Source organism: Haliotis asinina, chromosome 14 (genome assembly GCF_037392515.1).
Source record: "Haliotis asinina isolate JCU_RB_2024 chromosome 14, JCU_Hal_asi_v2, whole genome shotgun sequence".
Lineage (NCBI taxonomy): Eukaryota > Metazoa > Mollusca > Gastropoda > Lepetellida > Haliotidae > Haliotis > Haliotis asinina.
The window spans coordinates 46,607,635-46,627,220 of NC_090293.1; the positions used below are offsets into that span (position 1 = coordinate 46,607,635).

General features: G+C 39.3%; 1 protein-coding gene across 1 annotated transcript in view; it reads left to right on the forward strand.

Annotated features, from left to right (window-relative positions):
* LOC137261272 (phosphatidylinositol 4-phosphate 3-kinase C2 domain-containing subunit alpha-like) overlaps positions 1-12,854 on the forward strand; it is a 58,674-nt gene extending 45,820 nt beyond the window's left edge. Inside the window, exons 29-35 of the mRNA XM_067798993.1 lie at positions 6-81; positions 454-590; positions 1,133-1,238; positions 3,199-3,286; positions 4,283-4,395; positions 5,001-5,123; positions 7,414-12,854. Coding sequence (XP_067655094.1) covers positions 6-81; positions 454-590; positions 1,133-1,238; positions 3,199-3,286; positions 4,283-4,395; positions 5,001-5,123; positions 7,414-7,605 — 835 coding nt within the window. The 3' untranslated portion in view covers positions 7,606-12,854. The remainder of the gene's footprint in view (positions 1-5; positions 82-453; positions 591-1,132; positions 1,239-3,198; positions 3,287-4,282; positions 4,396-5,000; positions 5,124-7,413) is intronic.
* Positions 12,855-19,586: the final 6,732 nt, after the last annotated feature.

A 19,586-nucleotide genomic window follows, 5' to 3' on the forward strand; every position in this document is an offset into this window, starting at 1 on the left:
CTCAGCATGCAGACTGATGGGAAGATATTGCGTGTTGAGCTGGTGTCCTTCGACAAAAGATACACTCCAGAAAAGCATTATGTAAGTGAAAGCATGCTTGGTGAAAGTTTTGGGTCAGGAGGTCTTAAAGCTCACAGATATTTACAGATATCTGAATATTTACAACTATTTCCTAACATTGACTAGTATTCATAAATATTTTGAACAGCAAGAGAAACGCAGCTTGATTTTTTTTGTCAGGTTTTTAGATAGAAGACATAAACATGAACACTTACTTTTATGAGATTTCATTTTTTTTCAAAATTTGCATTTCTTTTGCTGTTCAGTATATTTAGTATTAATGTACTTGTATAATTATTTACAAGTATTTGCAGATATTCAAAGGACATGGCCTCTTCTTTAGTTTTTACAAGTATTTGATATTTACTGCAATTACAACTGTTTTCTGGCCAGATCTACAAGCTGCTTGTTGAGCGTCAGGACGAGCGTGTCCACACACACATCTACCGGCTGTTCCAGGAGTTTGTTGAGTTCCGCGATAAGCTTGCGTCCATCTTCTCACTGGTCACGTGGCCAAACTTCTCCACAAGGTAAAGTCTGCAGTCACGGCTTACGCTTGAGTCATCAACGAACATGTTTGTCGTTGCAGGAGATGTATTAAGTGTTTATTCCCTGAGGGAGGGTTTCGCAATGACTTACCATGATAAATGTCAGTTGTTGCTTTGGTAAGAAACGTAAATAATGTCAAAATGTCAATTCAGTTGTTTGTTGATAAAACTGTTTCATCGGACAATTAATTTGTAATTTGTTTTAACTCACAATATTACAGGTATATGATGGTGGTGATTACCTAATCAAATCTTGATGAAACAATCTAGTGATTGATGTCATGAGCATTGATAGATATACTTGAGATGCAAGGACATGCCTGAACTAAGTCTGCAAACCTCCGACACTTGATCCTGTCAAGTCACCTCTTTTGACAAGCATAGGCTGTTGCAGACTAGTTCAGACCTGGATTTTCAAGACTTGCTGTACCTTAAAGTATCGACTGGCCAGCATATAGAAATATGTTGTGTTATTTTGTTTATATTTCAACATGCAATTATCTTCTATATTCCTTGTTGTTTAGGATGGTTCTGGGACGTAGCAATATCAGAACAGTAGCAGAAAGTCGTGGTGTCGAGATACGTCAATTTCTGGAGGCTTTGTGGCAAAAAGCACCCGAAATTTCTGAGGTAAGGACTCCCTGTAAGCTGTTGAATTTAGCATCTCCAACTAAACAATGAAATAAGAAAGCACACTGACTTTCTTATACCCTTATTCCATCATTGCCAGCAGCCTGTAATCCTGGGTTCGAATCCTGGTATGACAACACCATACAGCTCCTCCAAAATCAAACTGACACACCCTATATATTGAAATAGGAGGTGGGAGTAGCGTCTTGGTTAAGGTGTTTGCTCATCACAGAAAAGACTTGGGTTCAATTCCCTACATGGATAAAATGTCCAAAGCACATTTCTGGTATGACCTGCAGTGATATTGCAGGATCATTGCAGCATAAAACTACACTTACTCACTGTGTTCTGAAATACTCTTGAAACTGCCATTAGTCCAACTTCACTTATGTATAAATGAAGATACCAAAAGTTTCTTTTATTACACAGGTCATGTCAACTCACATGTTTTGATGTTACTCAAGAGTTGGGTTTCATTCCTTGCTTTGGTACAGTTGTAAAGGATGTGGTACCATTCACAAAATAGTAATGGCAGATCGGAAAACAGGGAGTGCTATATATGTTCACAACACCCTGGGTCACTTCGTGAGAGGTTTATGAAGTATTGATAAGTATTATAGTATTATGGTACTTCTCTGGAGTAGCATGTAATATGTGTAGGAATGACCTGTAAAACATTCCTCGGTCTCTAAACTGATATATGCCTGATATGTACAGATTCAAGTACTCTTGTTGGGTTGAGTCTCATCTGGGATTCAAACATACACTTGCAGACAAGTCAGACACCTAATCGCCAGCCTGCTTTTGACTGTAGGAGCCATGCCAGTTTAGACTTTTCAGCAGTCTAAGTAAAACTTTCGTCTCAGTACTTTTCGTTACGCTACACTACTGAGTCTAACAAAACCTAGGAGGTCACTTCAGGTAAGTATTGAGACTAAGTTTACTTAGACTCACTTTTCAGAGGAGTACACAAAGTCTGTGGTCAGCATCACCAGAGTTCAGGCTTCCAGTTTTTCAGAAGCAGCAGCGGCTGAGTGGGTTGGACTGCTGACTTTGCTGGTGACTAGGTGCCGGACTTCGAGGGCAAGGGTTCAAATCCCACATGGGACTCTACCCAACAAGTGTATATGAATCTATACTTTACTGAGAAAGTGTAATCCCAAATATAGCTGATAAAGCTGATAATTTGATAATTTGTCACTTGTGTAGATATGTTTGTATTTGGGTATATTTTGGACATTATAAGTTGTTCACTGGTCACGAAGGGGGCATGGGTTGAGGTACCCTTGATGTTTGTTCATGTTTGATGTTTGTTTATGTTCCCTGAGCCCAAGGGGAAAATAGACAAACATCGGGGGTAACTCAACCCAATGGTCCCGGAGGGACCACTGAACAACTTATTTATCTTACTGAGCACCTCAATGTTAATTTTGAACTATTAGAAGCATGGGTATCGGATCGCACACTTCAGCCAACCCGTGTGAATCAAATGATTCTAATAATGCATCTTGCTTGTTTTTCCCACAGGTATTGACTTAGTAAAGTAGCAGCAGTGTAATTCCCCCTCTTGGTACTCACAGGGACTACATTTGAACGTTTTGTCAAACTTTATTTATTGGAAAGAGAGTCAAATGTTTTCATAGCTATTGCTAGATTTTGCAGACAACACAAGAAAAACAGATTTAGAGTTATCTCCCTTCCATTTGCAAAACATAAGTCATTTCCATGCATCATCATTTAATGCTATTCGAAACGACAAAGTAATTACCACAAAGTACTGAATGAGTTACTATTGGCAGCAGGGTGTATTGGAATGCACCTCGGGTGTACATGGGGTACATTGAAAATAATAGAAGAGTGCTCAGCCAATCAGACAGCAACATTTATGTGTGAGGAAAGATAAGTCTTGCTATATCTGAAGTATTCTGTAAAGCCAAGTTTATCACTGTGTGTGTTTCAGTGTGATCTCGTCTACACATTCTTCCACACCTTGTTGAGAGACGAGCAGGAGAACAGCAGTGCCAACAACATCAGCCCTGGGATTAGAGGTAGGTGGGATCTCAGCTAGGGGTTCATGCAGCCAGAGTATGAAACTCCCAAAACCTTCCACCAGATGACAGGGATAGTTAGATGTATAACCTGCCAGCCCGGACCAAAACTTACTTGCCAAGAAAATATTTTTATGTGCGATAGTATGTCTAAATTTAACCCGATTGTTTGGCGTGTGAATTTTAGAATCTGGCAGTCAGTGTTAAAAATAACCCAGCCAAGGTTGTCTGAGCATGCAGGTATTTCAAGCACTGGTGGAGCACAAATATATGTGTGGTGACATTTGGGGGGTAAATTTGCCTGAAGATATTTAGGTGAGGTGAAGGTGGGCTTAACATTGTACTAAAGAACATGTCGCTGATATTCTGACATGCATGCTTGTGTATGTGTGGCTGCTTGTACTAGCCCAGACTTACACTGGTTTTATAGTACTAGCTCACTGAGATATGATGCCACTGTTAAATATGAATACCCAACTCAGACATTAAACTGACTCAGAACTGACCGGTCCTTCTTGTACCACTAAAGCCAAGCACCAGGCAGGGAAGCTATTTAGGGATAGGTGTTGTAGGTTTTGAACCATGTACTGACTTGTTACATCCTGTCCTACCTTGATATGAATCGATTTTGTAATTACTGAAATTAGATAGAACTTTCTGCAATGACTCAAAGCCAGGAAACAGCAAGTGAACAGATCCACACTCACAAGGAGTAATGCTTATTAACACTTTCTAAAGTAGCCAGCAAATAGAAACTGCTTGTTTCAGTAGGAGAGTGCTAAGTCTGATAATGCTGATAAAATGCTACAAGTTTTACTAAAATTACTAAAAAATTAATGCAATTACTGAACACGCCAAGACAAAACTGATATTTACTATTTCAATCAATAACGGTGGAGGTAGTTCTCCATCCATCATTCATAGTGCCTCTGTTGTAACATGACCTTTGTGAGAGGAAGCTATCTTTTACTATCGTGATGATGCCATCTGTTCCAGGGCCGGTGATGCAGACGACGAGCAATGCTACAGGTGTGTGTGGGGAGGTGCAGCTATCTCTACAGTACAAGAAGGACTCTCTACAGGTGCTCATCATGCATGCCAAGGATCTGGTGAGTGGAACATTAGCCATAGTCTTATCTGTAAATAAAGAATGTCATCACTTGCTTGACAGAGACATTAGAAACTCTGTCGAACTGTACACAGTGAAGAAATATATACATAAAAGTAGTCCTCATTCTTTATCTACCCAACTTCTAAGTATTTAAAGAGGAACCTTGTAAATAGTCAGGTTTGGATTCAATATCTGTTTGAAGAACTTTATTACTGCAGTGAGAGCAACATTTCAGTGTAGTTTCTAACACTATCATGAAGCAAGTGAATGTACAGTGGAACATCTATCTCAGTGTGATAAAGAAGCTGTTCATGTATATTATATTGTGCTATCTTTCCAACTGCTCCAACTTCTAAATGCCTCTCAGAGACGCTGTGAAGCTAAATGGACCACATAATGATGCAGTAATAATACTAATCTTGAGAACCAAATTGTGAGGATGATTCATGCCATCAAGGTCAATACTCAGTGAGCACCCACTTCATACATTTTGTGGCTCCTTCCAACCAGGGGTTAATTGGTCATGTTCAGATAGCCCATAAGATTCCTCATCGGGTGGATTAGTGGATTATATTTAACCAGAACATGCTCTATTTCCCCTAGTCCCCCGGGCCTGACTTCCCCAGCCCGTATGTGAAGACGTATCTCCTGCCTGACCCTGAGAAGCAGACCAAGCAGAAGACTAAAGTGATGAAGAACAGTGCACATCCTACATATAACGAAGTGGTCAGTGTTACTGTTACGTCCACCAACTTTAATCAACAATCTTCTCTTTCATTGTTACCAACAATCTCTGTTTGAATCACTGGCTGTTCCTATTGATATCTGTTCAATAATCTCTGTTTCAAAGACTGTCTGTTCCTAACAATCTCTGTTTAACCATTCTGTTTCAATCACTGACTGTTCTTAACAATCACTGTTCAATTATCTCTGTTTCATTAACTGACTGTTCCTAACAATTTCTGTTCAATAATCTCTGTTTCATTCACTGACTGTTCCTAACACTCTCTGTTCAATAATCTCTGTTTCATTCACTGACTGTTCCTAACAATCACTGTTCAATAATCTCTGTTTCAATCACTGACTGTTCCTAACGATCACTGTTCAATAATCTCTGTTTCATTCACTGACTGTTCCTAACGATCACTTTTCAGTAATCTCTGTTTTAATCACTGACTGTTCCTAACAATCTCTGTTCAATTATCTGTGTTTCAATCACTGACTGTTCCTAACAACCTCTGTTCAATGACCTGTTTCAATCGCTGACTGTTCCTAACAATCTCTGTTCAATAATCTCTGTTTCATTCACTGACTGTTCTAACAATCACTGTTCCTGTAATCTCTGTTTCAATCACTGACTGTTCCTAACAACCTCTGTTCAATAACCTGTTTCAATCACTGACTGTTCCTAACAATCTCTGTTCAATTATCTGTGTTTCAATCACTGACCGTTCCTAACAATCACTGTTTAATAATCTCTGTTTTAATCACTGACTGTTCCTAACAATTTCTGTTCAAAAATCTCTGTTTCAATCACTGACTTTTGCTAACAATCTCTGTTTAATAATCTCTGTTTCAATCACTGACTTTTCCTAACAATCTCTGTTCAATAATCTGTTTCATTCACTGACTGTTCCTAACACTCTCTGTTCAATAATCTCTGTTTCATTCACTGACTGTTCCTAACAATCACTGTTCAATAATCTCTGTTTCAATCACTGACTGTTCCTAGTGATCACTGTTCAATAATCTCTGTTTCATTCACTGTCTGTTCCTAACAATCACTTTTCAGTAATCTCTGTTTTAATCACTGACTGTTCCGAACAACCTCTGTTCAATAACCTGTTTCAATCACTGACTGTTCCTAACAATCTCTGTTCAATAATCTCTGTTTCATTCACTGACTGTTCTAACAATCACTGTTCCTGTAATCTCTGTTTCAATCACTGACTGTTCCTAACAATCACTGTTCAATAATCTCTGTTTTAATCACTGACTGTTCCTAACAATTTCTATTCAATAATCTCTGTTTCAATCACTGACTTTTCCTAACAATTTCTCTTTAATAATCTCAGTTTCAATCACTGACTGTTCCTAACAATCTCTGTTCAATTATCTGTGTTTCAATCACTGACCGTTCCTAACAATCACTGTTCAATAATCTCTGTTTTAATCACTGACTGTTCCTAACAATTTCTGTTCAATAATCTCTGTTTCAATCACTGACTTTTCCTAACAATCTCTGTTTAATAATCTCTGTTTCAATCACTGACTTTTCCTAACAATCACTGTTCAATAATCTGTTTCATTCACTGACTGTTCCTAACAATCACTGTTCAATAATCTCTGTTTCAATCACTGACTGTTCCTAGCGATCACTGTTCAATAATCTCTGTTTTAATCACTGACTTTTCCTAACAATCTCTGTTCAATTATCTGTGTTTCAATCACTGACTGTTCCTAACAAACTCTGTTCAATAATCTCTGTTTCATTCACTGACTGTTCTAACAATCACTGTTCCTGTAATCTCTGTTTCAATCACTGACTGTTCCTAACAATCTCTGTTCAATAATCTCTGTTTTACTCACTGACTGTTCCTAACAATTTCTATTCAATAATCTCTGTTTCAATCACTGACTTTTCCTAACAATTTCTGTTTAATAATCTCTGTTTCAATCACTGACTTTTCCTAACAATCTCTGTTTAATAATCTGTGTTTCAGTCACTGACTGTTTTTAACAGTCTCGGTCTCAGTCATTGACTGTTCAGTAATCTCATTTTCAATCATGACTGTTCAATAATTTGTTTCAGTTAGTGACTGTTCAATAATCTCTAATCATTGACTGTCCAATAATCTGTTTCAGTCATTGATTGTTCAATAGTCTGTTTCAGTCATTGACTGTTCCCATTCTACTGTTTCTAATATTCACTGTTGTGTAGTTATACTGTTTCCAATATTCACTTCTTCCAACATTCCAACATTCAACATTTCTTGCATTCACCATCTGTTTCCAGATTGAGTACAAGATGCCACTAGAGAAAATTCAGCAGCGAGTCCTCCAGGTGTCAGTGTGGGACCAGGCGCTGGGGCAGAACAACCTCATGGGCTCTGTGTACCTCAAGCTCCGAGATCTCGACCTCTCCAAGGAGATCTGTCGGTGGCATCAGCTCGGTAGCATCCAGCTTACAGATAGCCTCATGGCATAGACAGATAGCCTCGTGGCAGAGACAGGTAGCTTCGTGGCATAGACTGATAACCTCATGGCATAGATTAATAGCCTCGTGGCAGAGACAGGTAGCCTCAAGACATTGCCTCATGGCATAGACAGTTAGCCTTAAACAGGATCTTCACTCAGTCAGTCTCATGGCACAGACACTCAGCCTCCTGACATAAACAGAAGGCCACAAGATAGCCTCATGGCACAGAAGAAGAATGGCAGACATTTTGGCTTGTCACCCTGGAGAGCCTGTAGAAGATACTACTAGTGTTCAGGAGAAAACTTTGTTATTTTGTTTTGACCTGACTTTTACCTTGCTGATATTTTGTTTTGACATGCTAGGTAGAGGGGCTGTTTTTAGATGTATAGGATCATCAATCATCTTTCCAATGTATGCGTCATATGTTGGATATTTTGCATCTGAAAGTCACGTAACCTGTTTAAGGATCATATCAAGGTTACCTGAATAACTTGTTGGCTCTGTGGATCATACAGTGGATCACATAATGGATCCTGTTGGAATTACATGGTGTGATGAATGCACAGATCATGTGTAATATGAAGGAATATTAATAGATCACATTTATGCCAACACTGGCATCGGTGGTTTGTCATATTTACAAGGTGCCTTGTTGATGCAGTTGAATTTCTCATTTTGGTGTAGAACATAACAACCCTGCCTTTTGTCAGGTAGATTTGCAATAAGATTCAGCGGACTAGACGTAATACTAGATACCCAACAGGACCATGTTTATCAGATATGTATTCTCGTGTACACACTCATGTACACACTCATGTACACATAGTTTGTATACGTATTATTTTGTATCAATTATCGGGTGCTCACATTGGAACACTGCACACTATCACTTGATGAATCTTCAACTCCTATCCAGCAATGTTTACTGCAGATTGATGCTCATGCTGTTGATCACTGGTTTGTATGGGCCAGAGGCAATTATTTACAGACCATGACGATATAGCTGGGATTCTGAGTGCATTGTTAAGCTATAAATAGACTGAAAATCAAAACTGCTGTGAAAGACTGAAAAATATCCGATGAAGACTTCATTCACTCGCTCACACTAATTTCCTGTGATATTTCAAAATGGTGATACCATAATCCCAGTATCCTCATTCACCAAAGACTGGAATGGTAACTATGGTAACTGCTTGGCCTGAGTACAATGGCAATGGCAGTGGTGTTTTCCACATAGTTGCAGCTGCTGTGCTTCATTACACTTAGACATATCTGAATCATAATGACTCATTTGAAGAAAAAGTCAGGACAAGGATTCATGTGTACTTTGTTCATCTTAGGCTTAACTGTTATCTTGGAATACACTTTTCTGGTCAGATATAGGATTTAAGTGTACTTGGTTCAACTAAGAATCAAAAGTAGGATTTAACTGTTCTTTATTCCTCCAAGGATCAGAAGTAGGATTCCACTATACTTTGTTCACCTGAAGATCAGAAGTAGGATTCCACTATGCTTTGTTCACCTGAAGATCAGAAGTAGGATTCCACTATACTTTGTTCACCTGAAGATCAGAAGTAGGATTCCACTATACTTTGTTCACCTGAAGATCAGAAGTAGGATTCCACTATACTTTGTTCACCTGAAGATCAGAAGTAGGATTCCACTATGCTTTGTTCACCTGAAGATCAGAAGTAGGATTCCACTGAGCTTCATCTAGGACTCACAAGGATTTAACAGTGTTGCATTCCTTTTATGGCCAGAAATAGGATTTCTCTGTATTTCGTGTATCCAAGACTCTGGACTAGGATTTAACTGTATTTTATTCCTCTGCAGTCTTAAGATAAAGGAGTAAAATATCTATGTAATGAGATCACAAAATGCATAATTCCCAGTAGAAATGCAGGGAAGAGGGAATCTCTAGGTAGAAATAGTGCAGAAGAATAAGAAGGTAAAAATTGTGAGAATGATTTCCTAAAAGCTTCGTTTTTTAGTAGATTAGTATGAATATCTTGCCATCAGAGTAAATGTTTGAAAATGAATAAAGCTTGCTTGTTGTCCTAACTTAACAGGTAGCTTTAGGGGTAAGACCAACAGATGATATTATTGATAAACACACCCCTATAATCAAAGTCTGAAATTGCCAAGAATGGTTATCTCTACCTTGTATCCCAGTGAAATGGACCAATCAACTACCATGGGGTATGTTTAAATACCATGGACCAGATACTGTATATCACTGCATATAATGCGACCTAAGACGACCCTTATCTACAAACCTTCAAAATCAATGCTAATCTATATACACCAGGGTCCTTACATGAAGCAACCTTTACTAAGGTTAATCTTAACTCCCATTCGTTAAAATTGCGTTAAGGTTACCTTGGTGACTGACAATCACCCTACTGATTTGTGATAGGTCCAGCTGGTCTATAGCCCTGAGCCCTCTTATTTCAGGTATGAAAAATCACATTATATGCGGTGATACATAGTAGATTTGTACAGAGAAGTGTACAGTATAAATGTCACCAGTGTATAGTAAGATCCAGTGTTACATGTACAAGCTGCACTTACATTATACAACAAATGTAAATTGCTTTTTAAATAGTTTGTTATATAATAGACTTGATAGTTGTTGTGTAGGTAGTGATTTTTCAATATTTGTTGTTGAAGGTATGTTGTACTCAGCTTCAGTGCCACATGTTGCTGTGTGGAGCTTGTCTCAGCTTTGTTAATGATGGGAGTTTAACTTTTTATCTTACACACATAGACATGTATAAAATTCATTTTATGCTTTTATTTTTTCCAGCATCTTATCAGAGATTCAGCATTGTGTACAGCAACAGGCAGTTATTGTTCATATCTATATGTATGTATTTAAACTAAGCCTTATCTATGCTAGTTCACTTTTAGGTATTTTTTTTATCCAACTTTATGAATAACCATTAATAGCTGTTTTATAGTGTTGTAATATCCTTTTTTAGAAGAGAGCTATGTGGCTCCATGGAGAAAAACAAGTTGCTGTTTGCATTAATAGGAACATGTTTCTAAATTTCTGAGCATGGATTTGTCAGTTTCTAGATGGTGCAATTTGATGTGGAGAATTATGTCCCTTGAGCTTACCAGGACACTATAACCATGGTTAGGAATCACAGTTTTCTGATTCTAGGTTTGTTAGCAGCTAACACATGCAGTGGGTTTCACCAAAGTGACATCAGTGACCTGATTCACTTAAGATGTTTTCAGACCTTTGAAGATCTTTGTTAGAATTGATCTTCAGTAACCCATGCTTGTGGACTAACCAGGCTCGGCTTGGCTGACAAATGTCATGGTAACCCAGTTGCATAGATCAGTGTTCATGCTGTTGATCACTGGTTTGTCTGGTCCAGACTTGATTATTCACAGACCACTGCCATATAGCTGGAATATTGCTGAGTGCTACGGGAAAACTAAACTCACTCACTCCACATCAAGCTGACTGGCATAACTGGAACACTGTGAAAAGTGGCATTAAGTCCAAGTCACTCACTCACCATAAATTTCTTCCTCCTTACATATTATTCAGCTGACGACTCCTGTAAAGTGTGTTTAAATCACATGTGAAGAAGTAGATTAACAGCTGTTGAAATAGGACCCATGAAGATGACTTATAGTTTGCACCTTGTATCACTGCAGACATTTTAGTGTGAATGTATACTTTGGAAGTTGATAAAACACAGTAGCTATTGTTCTGCCGTCACAATTAGAAATTTACAGGCCTTGTAAAGGGCTATGGAGAATTACAATATTTGACATGTAACAGTCCAGTTCTTTTATGAAATGGATAGGAGCCTTCACATTTATATAAACAGACTGTAGTATTTATTTTGTAAGATTTGTGTCGCCCATAAACTTCATATGGACTTTTGTACCAAGTCTCATGCCTTCATTTTGAAAAAAATATATTTTTTGCGAATGAAATATGTTCAAAGATACCTTAAACTTACATTATCAAAAGACTTCCTGAGATCTCTCATGACCGAATAATCATGATAACATGGTGCAGAGTTCATTCAACAAAACTATGATGAGATTTACATTGTAAAATGGCTGAACAAGATTGACTGTAGATATATTTATTGTGGAAACTGTGGGCTGCATTCTATCAGATATGTAATCACTAAAAAGGTGTTCACTAATGCTGGAACCTTTAGCTAATTGTTTGAGGTATTTTTAGAAGATGTAATGATGAAGGAAAACCAAGTCCTGTTCTCACCAATAAGCCATGGTTTTTAATCACTTGCCGTTTCATACAGTGTAAATCAATTTTTCTTTAACACACAACGACTTGATAATACGACTGACGGAAATGCTTTCTGAGCGTCTTCTTGTAGGTATTGTTAGACAAGTATCGTATGCCAGCATTTACTCATATGATGAGATGTAAACAGATGCGTCATAGTTGATGTCGGTTATTTGTGTTCAAAACATGCCAGTGTCAATCTTGTGAAGATGTGGAGTCAGAGAAAAAGGGGACGATATGTTATGTAACAGGCTCAGCCTTCAAGATGAAAGTGTCATAAACTTGTAACTTACGATTGTCTTACTGTATTCTAATAGTGTGTGCTGTTGCACTTTGTGTGAATTGGCAAGGATGACAATGCTTGGCCGTACATTTTGGTTTTTACATCTCGTGGCATTGAAGAAGTGGAGAAATAATTTCAGTGGTCCCCTTTGTCATGTGAAACTCAACAAGTTTCTATCATCTGTGACAAGAGATGTGGTTTTGAAGAATGAAGATAAAGCTGTTTTGGATTTCCCAACTATTTACCTAAAATACACAGGGAAATTAAAATGTTCAATTGCTTCACATGCTGGGTTTTGAAGATGCTTGTGACAAAATACTTTGGTTCAATCTGCTGAGTATTGGCATCCTTTTTGGGAGCAAGTTTCGCTTTGTACCCTACAAAGTTTTACCAAGCTTTATCAGCAGGCTCAAAAGTATCAATCGTGTTCACTTTGATAATTTTAGGTAATTTATATTCCGTGACGCAAAATACGTTGTTTTGAGAAAGTCTGAAGCCCAATTGTGTCAGAGTGTAACGAAATGTCTATTTTTTCTCATGTACTATAATGAGGACTAAGGTTGTCTGAAAAACCGACACTGAGTGTGCCAGCAAGTTTTGTCAGATCTCTGAACAGCTGGGACCCTATATAAGCCCTGTACAAAATGTAACATATTATATGTACAGATATATTTATAAATAAACTATTGCCGTGTATGTGCTGTGTGTGTTAATATAGGATAGATATATCCTGTATGTATCCATGCAACCAGTGCTTCCTTAAGGGCTTGGTATTTGTTTCCCTCCATCATAGAATGCCAGTCTTAACGTCACACTGTATTATTAATATAATCTCAAGTATACAACTCTTGATGCCACTAGGCGTAGAAAGTTTATTGTGGTTCTCCTAAAGCGGTACCCAATTCACAGCTGTGTCTATTGGGACACATAAGTCACGGTACTATGTCAAAGTTAACTGCACGTTGCTGCACCCGCAACAAGATGTTTGCACGTATTCATGTGGCATCCATCTGGTCATATACCTACGGATTGGTGGGTTCTTTAGAGTGCACAGGGTTGTGAACAGTACGCCAGTGACAGTACGGAAACAGTCTGAACACAAAGTTTACTCCGGGATTTTACGGCCGGTCACAGATGGGCGAGATCCCGACACCTCAAACTCGCTGATCACTAGTCTGGATCTTTAGCCACCTCGCCCACCGCGCCCCGTGTTGTCCATACGACCGGTTTCTACTTCCGAAAAAAGCAGTTGATCGAACTATGGAGTCACGTTAGATTGCCAAGAAGAGGATGCCCTTATGTTGTGACATTTTGCATGCAAAGGAGTAATTGCTGGATTCTGGTATGCAATTTGTCTTCAGCAACCCATGCTTGTAAGAGGCGTGACGGTTAGTTGCACCTTGCAAATATACAAGGGTGTGTAATGAAGTCCGGACTAGACAACCCAGTGATCAATCGATCTCCACAATTCGGATACGATGACAGTGTCAAGTAAGTCAGCACGTTAGTCGCCCCTTGCAAACCTGGTTTGATGAAGACCAATTCTAACCCGCATCTTCACATCCCGTGCTTCTTAGTAAGAGGCGACTAGCCGGATCGGGTGGTCAGGCGGGCCGAGTTTGGCTCAAATCGTATCACATTTGCATCGATCAATGCTCATGTTGTTGATCACTGGGTTGTCTAGTGCAGACTTGATTATTTACAAATGGCTGGAATATTGCGGAGTGCAGTGTCAACGCAACAAACAAGCATCATTGGTGGCCCACCATTATGTAACAAAGCGTTTACAGGTATTGTCACTGGTTGGACAAAGGGCAAATAAAAAGTCCTATTCAAGTCGTGTTTATATTTAGCACATGTGGTTAGCATCTGGCGTGTTTTTTTCCCGTTTTAGTTATAGAGCTGGTACATGGAACATTTCGTAATGCCATCATTGATGAAATAGTATATTGTAAAGAGTTCCTCCCGTCCTCATATCCTTTCTTCCGCAGATCAACAGCGGTAACACTAAGTGGTTCAACCCTATATAATTTGGAAGGTTTTTAGCTACGAGGGGAAGTCAATAAGTTCATAGAAGTGGGTGCTGATATATCCTTGGTGATGTTGTCATTGGTGTCATTATTGAGTTGATTCATCTGTGACTCTGTATACCGATACCCAACCTTCCTCGAGCATTTACTTGAGAGTTAGAGCCTTTAAAAGACGATTACCCTGCACAAATCATGGAAACCTCCAAAACTGAGTTTCGTGCAGTTATCAAGTTTCTCACTAAAGAAGGTGTGAATGCAACCGAAATCCACAAACGCATGATCAATGTGTATGGCGAGGAAGCCCCTCAATATTCCACTGTGGCAAAATGGTCAGCTGAGTTTAAGCGAGGTCGCAGCTCCTTGGAAGATGACCCACGGTCAGGAAGACCTTCTGAAGCCATTACAGAAGATACAATTGCCCGGATCCAACGCTTAATTATGTCCGATCGGAGAATAAAGGTGGACGAGATAGCTTCAGAGTGTGGCATTTCACATGGAAGTGTTTGCACAGAGATCCATGAACACCTGCACATGTCCAAGGTATCCGCAAGATGGGTCCCTCGTAACCTAAATGCACATGATCGTCACCAGAGAGTTGAATCCAGTCGTGAGCTGTTGGACATCTACAACGCTGATCCTGATAACTTTCATGCTCGTCTGGTTACTGGGGATGAAACCTGGATTCATCACTGGGATCCCGAAACCAAACAAGAATCCATGCAGTGGAAGCACAAGCATTCTCCTGCACCCAAGAAGTTCAAAACACAACCTTCTGCTGGCAAGATCATGGCAACCGTTTTCTGGGATTCAAAGGGTGTGATTCTCATAGACTATAAACCACCTAAAACTACGATCACAGGGGCTTACTATGCTGACTTGTTGAAAAGATTGAGAGCGGCCATCAAAGAGAAGAGGCGTGGGAAGTTGACAGCTGGAGTCATGCTTCTCCACGACAATGCACCAGTCCACAAGAGCCGTGTTGCACAAGCTTCTCTTCAACAATGTGGCTTCGAACAACTAAACCATCCCCCATACAGTCCAGATCTGGCCCCCAGCAACTACTATCTGTTTCGCAATTTGAAATCTCACTTGCGTGGAACAAGATTTGCCAATGATGATGACCTCAAGGCAACAACAGAGGCGTGGCTGAGGGACCAATCTGAAGACTTCTATTTCAAGGGCATAGACAGTCTCAAAGACAAATGGGCAAAATGCATCGAGGTTCAGGGAGACTATATTGAAAAATAAAACCAATATCACAACCATTGTGTTCTGTTTTATATCGAGTTCTATGAACATATTGACTTCCCCTCGTATGTTTGTGAAACCTCTAGTAATTTCGTGTTACGTTTTGTTAATAATTCGAGTATATATCAATTTCTAAATGTTATTTGGGATGTGGGAACGGGAGGAGCTCTTACATGGGACGTATTTGAATATTAATGGTGTTGTGTGATAGAAGCATTGCTTCCAGTCTCGAATAATGATCAAAGCGTTAAGAGTTCCGCCCGTACCCCCACCCCAATCAAAAGCCAAAAAGTACAAACTGACATGCATACCTCACCCTAAAAGTACATTCAATAAACTAGAATGGGTATAAAAAATACAATCAATGAACATATTTCAGTGTTGGAATATTACAAGGCAGGAGGTGGAAATATTCTATGTAGAAAAGGAGGGGTGGGGCTTACGGGCAGACTCTTTCCACGTTCTGTACACGTATAATCGTACGTGAGTTTTGGTTTTGGCTACATTACAGCAATATCATGAAACAAACAATGGTTTCACACACTGCGTCCATAAGAGGAACCCTACCTAGATCTTCAGAGTGACGAGCGAATGCTTTGTATTCTAGGCTACATCTACCGCAGTTATTTTATGATAGATGCAACTGATGGAAGATGGCAGCGGGTCATTCATAGCCAAGTTAACTGAAAATTGTTAAGAGTGAATAAGGTGACTAAAGTATTGTAAATAGATGAAATGGGGTTTTGTTTCGTGTTTATGTGAAAGTGTGAAATAAATACATACTAAGCTACGTGCTGCCCAGCTACAGTCTCAGTGGAAGGAGGGATGGGAAACGTCAAAAAAATATTTTACTGTGGAAAGATTAGTGCTTTTTTTAAAAGTCCAATGGGCTTATTTTGGACAGGCAATGACTTTATGCAAAAGAGTGTGCGATGAAATTATACTGCAAAGGACACTTTTCAAAAGCCTATTATAAAATTATACTTCGCTTCATTATAAACTATGACTGGTGTTAATAAAAAACATCTTTCCTGCTGAAACATTTAAAGATGCAGCTACCGTGGAGTTTCGTCGTCACTATGAGATACACATCGTTCGGCTATGTGTCTTAATACGCTGCTTTTCGATAAGTCTCATACTGTTACACAAGTCAACGTAAACGTTATGAAAGAAAGACAAGTTAGGTGTTAATAAATAGATGAGGCATATTCTCCACACTTCATAAAAAAATATCTTTGAGATACCCCCTTCTGCATGTAGGCAACAGATGCATTTCATACCTGAGCTACCTTAATGCCGCCTATTTTCAGCAGCTATTTGTAAGTTTTGCCCGATCTTACGAGTATGCATGCTCTTCTAGATATTATCATATGTAGGCCACTGAATGGTCAATTACTCCGAAGTGGGTTACAGCGACACGTTATTTACAGTTGTGTAACTCTTAGGGTGCCGAGTAACAGCCTAAAACATTCCCTACCGTGAGTAGTCACGCCATATTGTCTGTACCTAAAACATGTAGTTCGATAGACAGTTGGCCTATTAGGACTGCATCATTTAGAAATTCATCCCTTGAACCTAGGTTTCATTACAGCAAGAAAAGATCTGGCATATTACTACATATATAATAATAAATCTTTGATAGTAACGATAGATTTGCCACTGCTCTATTTGTTACTGTTGTTTACATATTTCAACATTTGTGGATAGTTTGTTGAAGTTTGACCTGATCAAGTGAATACTAACGTCTGCGTGACCATGTCACGACTGGTTGGGTCTGTTATTGTGCAACCTCGTCAGCTGATTGTAAAATATCGAATAGCGGAGACAAGGTTGCCACCTGACATCTCAGTGTCGAGAAATCATCAGCAATGTCGAAACGTTCTCTTAAAAAATAAGCTACAGATTGTTCAATGTTTTCGACGTACGCATGATCCGCCATTCTCTTCTCACAGAGGTTACTCCTGTCATATCTTCCCACGTAACCTTCGTTCTAATACGGCCATATTTCCCGATCATCGAGAAATCCCCTTGCGGTAAAAAATCGCAACAGGAATTATCTCCCTTGTTACTCTCCAATCAAAACACGCGTTAAATAGTCTTAGCTCCAATATGCCGGCCCCCATGGAGTTGGTTCATCAACATGCGAAGGAAAGATTCGGTATTTCATGTTTAACTGAAAATCAGAAACTGGCAATGGAGGGTACAGGGATCAATCGCCAGGATGTGTTTGTAGAAACAAAAATTGGTACTGGCAAGTTTTCCCGATGCATTCGGAAATACCGAGATCTTGCGAATGATCGCTCTTAAAATAACGTCTCTGATTGCACAACTAAATCTGAATACCTCCAATCGCGAGTCTTGAACACTCGCACAATGAAAGGGCCGTATTAGAACAAATAGGAAGATACGACCGGAGTAACGTCTGTGGGAAGAATAATGCTTCTATCTCTAAAAGACTTCCCTAAGGGTTGATAGATAGTAAGTTACCGCATAATTTAGTCCACAGAAAATATACACTTAGATTACAACATCGAATTAAAATGTTCGAAGGAATTAATGCAAAGTTGTACTAAATCGACTCTTGCGATCTATACCGACAGAACTTAACTTAAAGCAAACCTCTTAGGGCGATATTTATTAAGGAAGTCTAATTTGAACCAGGTTTAAGGGGAGACCAGGTCTACGTAAACCAGGACCTTTGGTCTAAGTTAAACTGTATTACAGAAAGCTGGTCTTGCTAAACGGAAGTTTAGACCAGGTCTGGAATTTGAAGATATTGCCTTGTTCGTTTCGTTCAGAAAATAATTTCGGAATTTCAGGCAACGCATGCTCTTTTCATTCGCACACGCGTTCCGGTTCAGGTGTTTACATATTCAGAAGGTGAAATCGATTTCAGAAGGTGAGATGGGTGATCAAAGTAGACTGAATAACTGGACAATCGAACAAAAGGCCTTCCTCTTAGACTGTATAGGGGACAATATCCGTGTGATTGATGATAAACGATGTGATGCGGGCTCTGTTAAATCAAAACAAGAGGCATGGGGTAGGATTAGACTGACCTACCATGCTCGATACGGAGTAATGCACAACACGGACAAGCTAAAAGCTCTGTGGAAAAGACTGAAGTTATCAGCTAAAAAAGAAATGCGGGAATATGAAAAAAAATTAAAGAAAACTGGTGGAGGTTCCCCTCCGAAGGATGTCAGCACTCTCACCACCCGGATCACGAGCATGATCCCGAGGGAATTTCAGCAACTAAGTAACCCTTATGATGACGATGCTGAGGATGTCGCATCGCAGAGCCGACTAAGCATGTTAGTGGATCTTGTTTTTTTTCCCCATACAATGTAATACCTTGAAAATGTTGCCAGGCGTTAAGCAAATTTATGCTGTCATCTCCCTATGTGTAGTAAATGCCCATCCCCCTACCTTTAACATGTTATCGACCAGCATTAAACATGTTACCTGACATTGCTAGTTGAATACCAACCCCATTTAACTTCACGCCACATGGTGTATACAATTCCAACATTATGTATATCCCACAGCCAGCGTAAAAGTTCACTGTATGATACAAGCAAATGTTAATGGCACAGAACAATTTGTCAGGCATTAATTGTCATTGGCATTACAATTTTCAGGGCTTCCTGTGACGAACCAGACCAGTCCCCTCCAGAAACACACTTTGAGCCAACATCGGTACCTTTTGATGCGTATGCACCATACCACTCTACCTCACCAGGGGCAATCTCTCATCACGACGATACTACCTCACCAACTCCATCAACATCAAGCAGCATTCCAACTATAACCTGCGTTACTCCCAATGACCAACCCACATTAAAGAAGAAAAAGGTACAGGCTCCTCATAAATCTCAGGAACTCGAATCTGAAAATGTTATAATTCAGCTTGCTAGGGAAGAGCATGACATGAAACTTCGATATATGAAAGAAGAACATGAATTAAAAATGGAGGTACTGCACTTGAAGCGGAAGGCTGCAGCAATTAAAGCGAATGAATCAACTTCTGAAATTATCTGGGACCATGACAAGTCATTTACAAGTCTGTAAATCTGAGTTGCAAGTATTGTACTGTTATGCATAGTGTTACATGACCACATCTTGATTTTCTGTTCAGAGAGCTCACTTA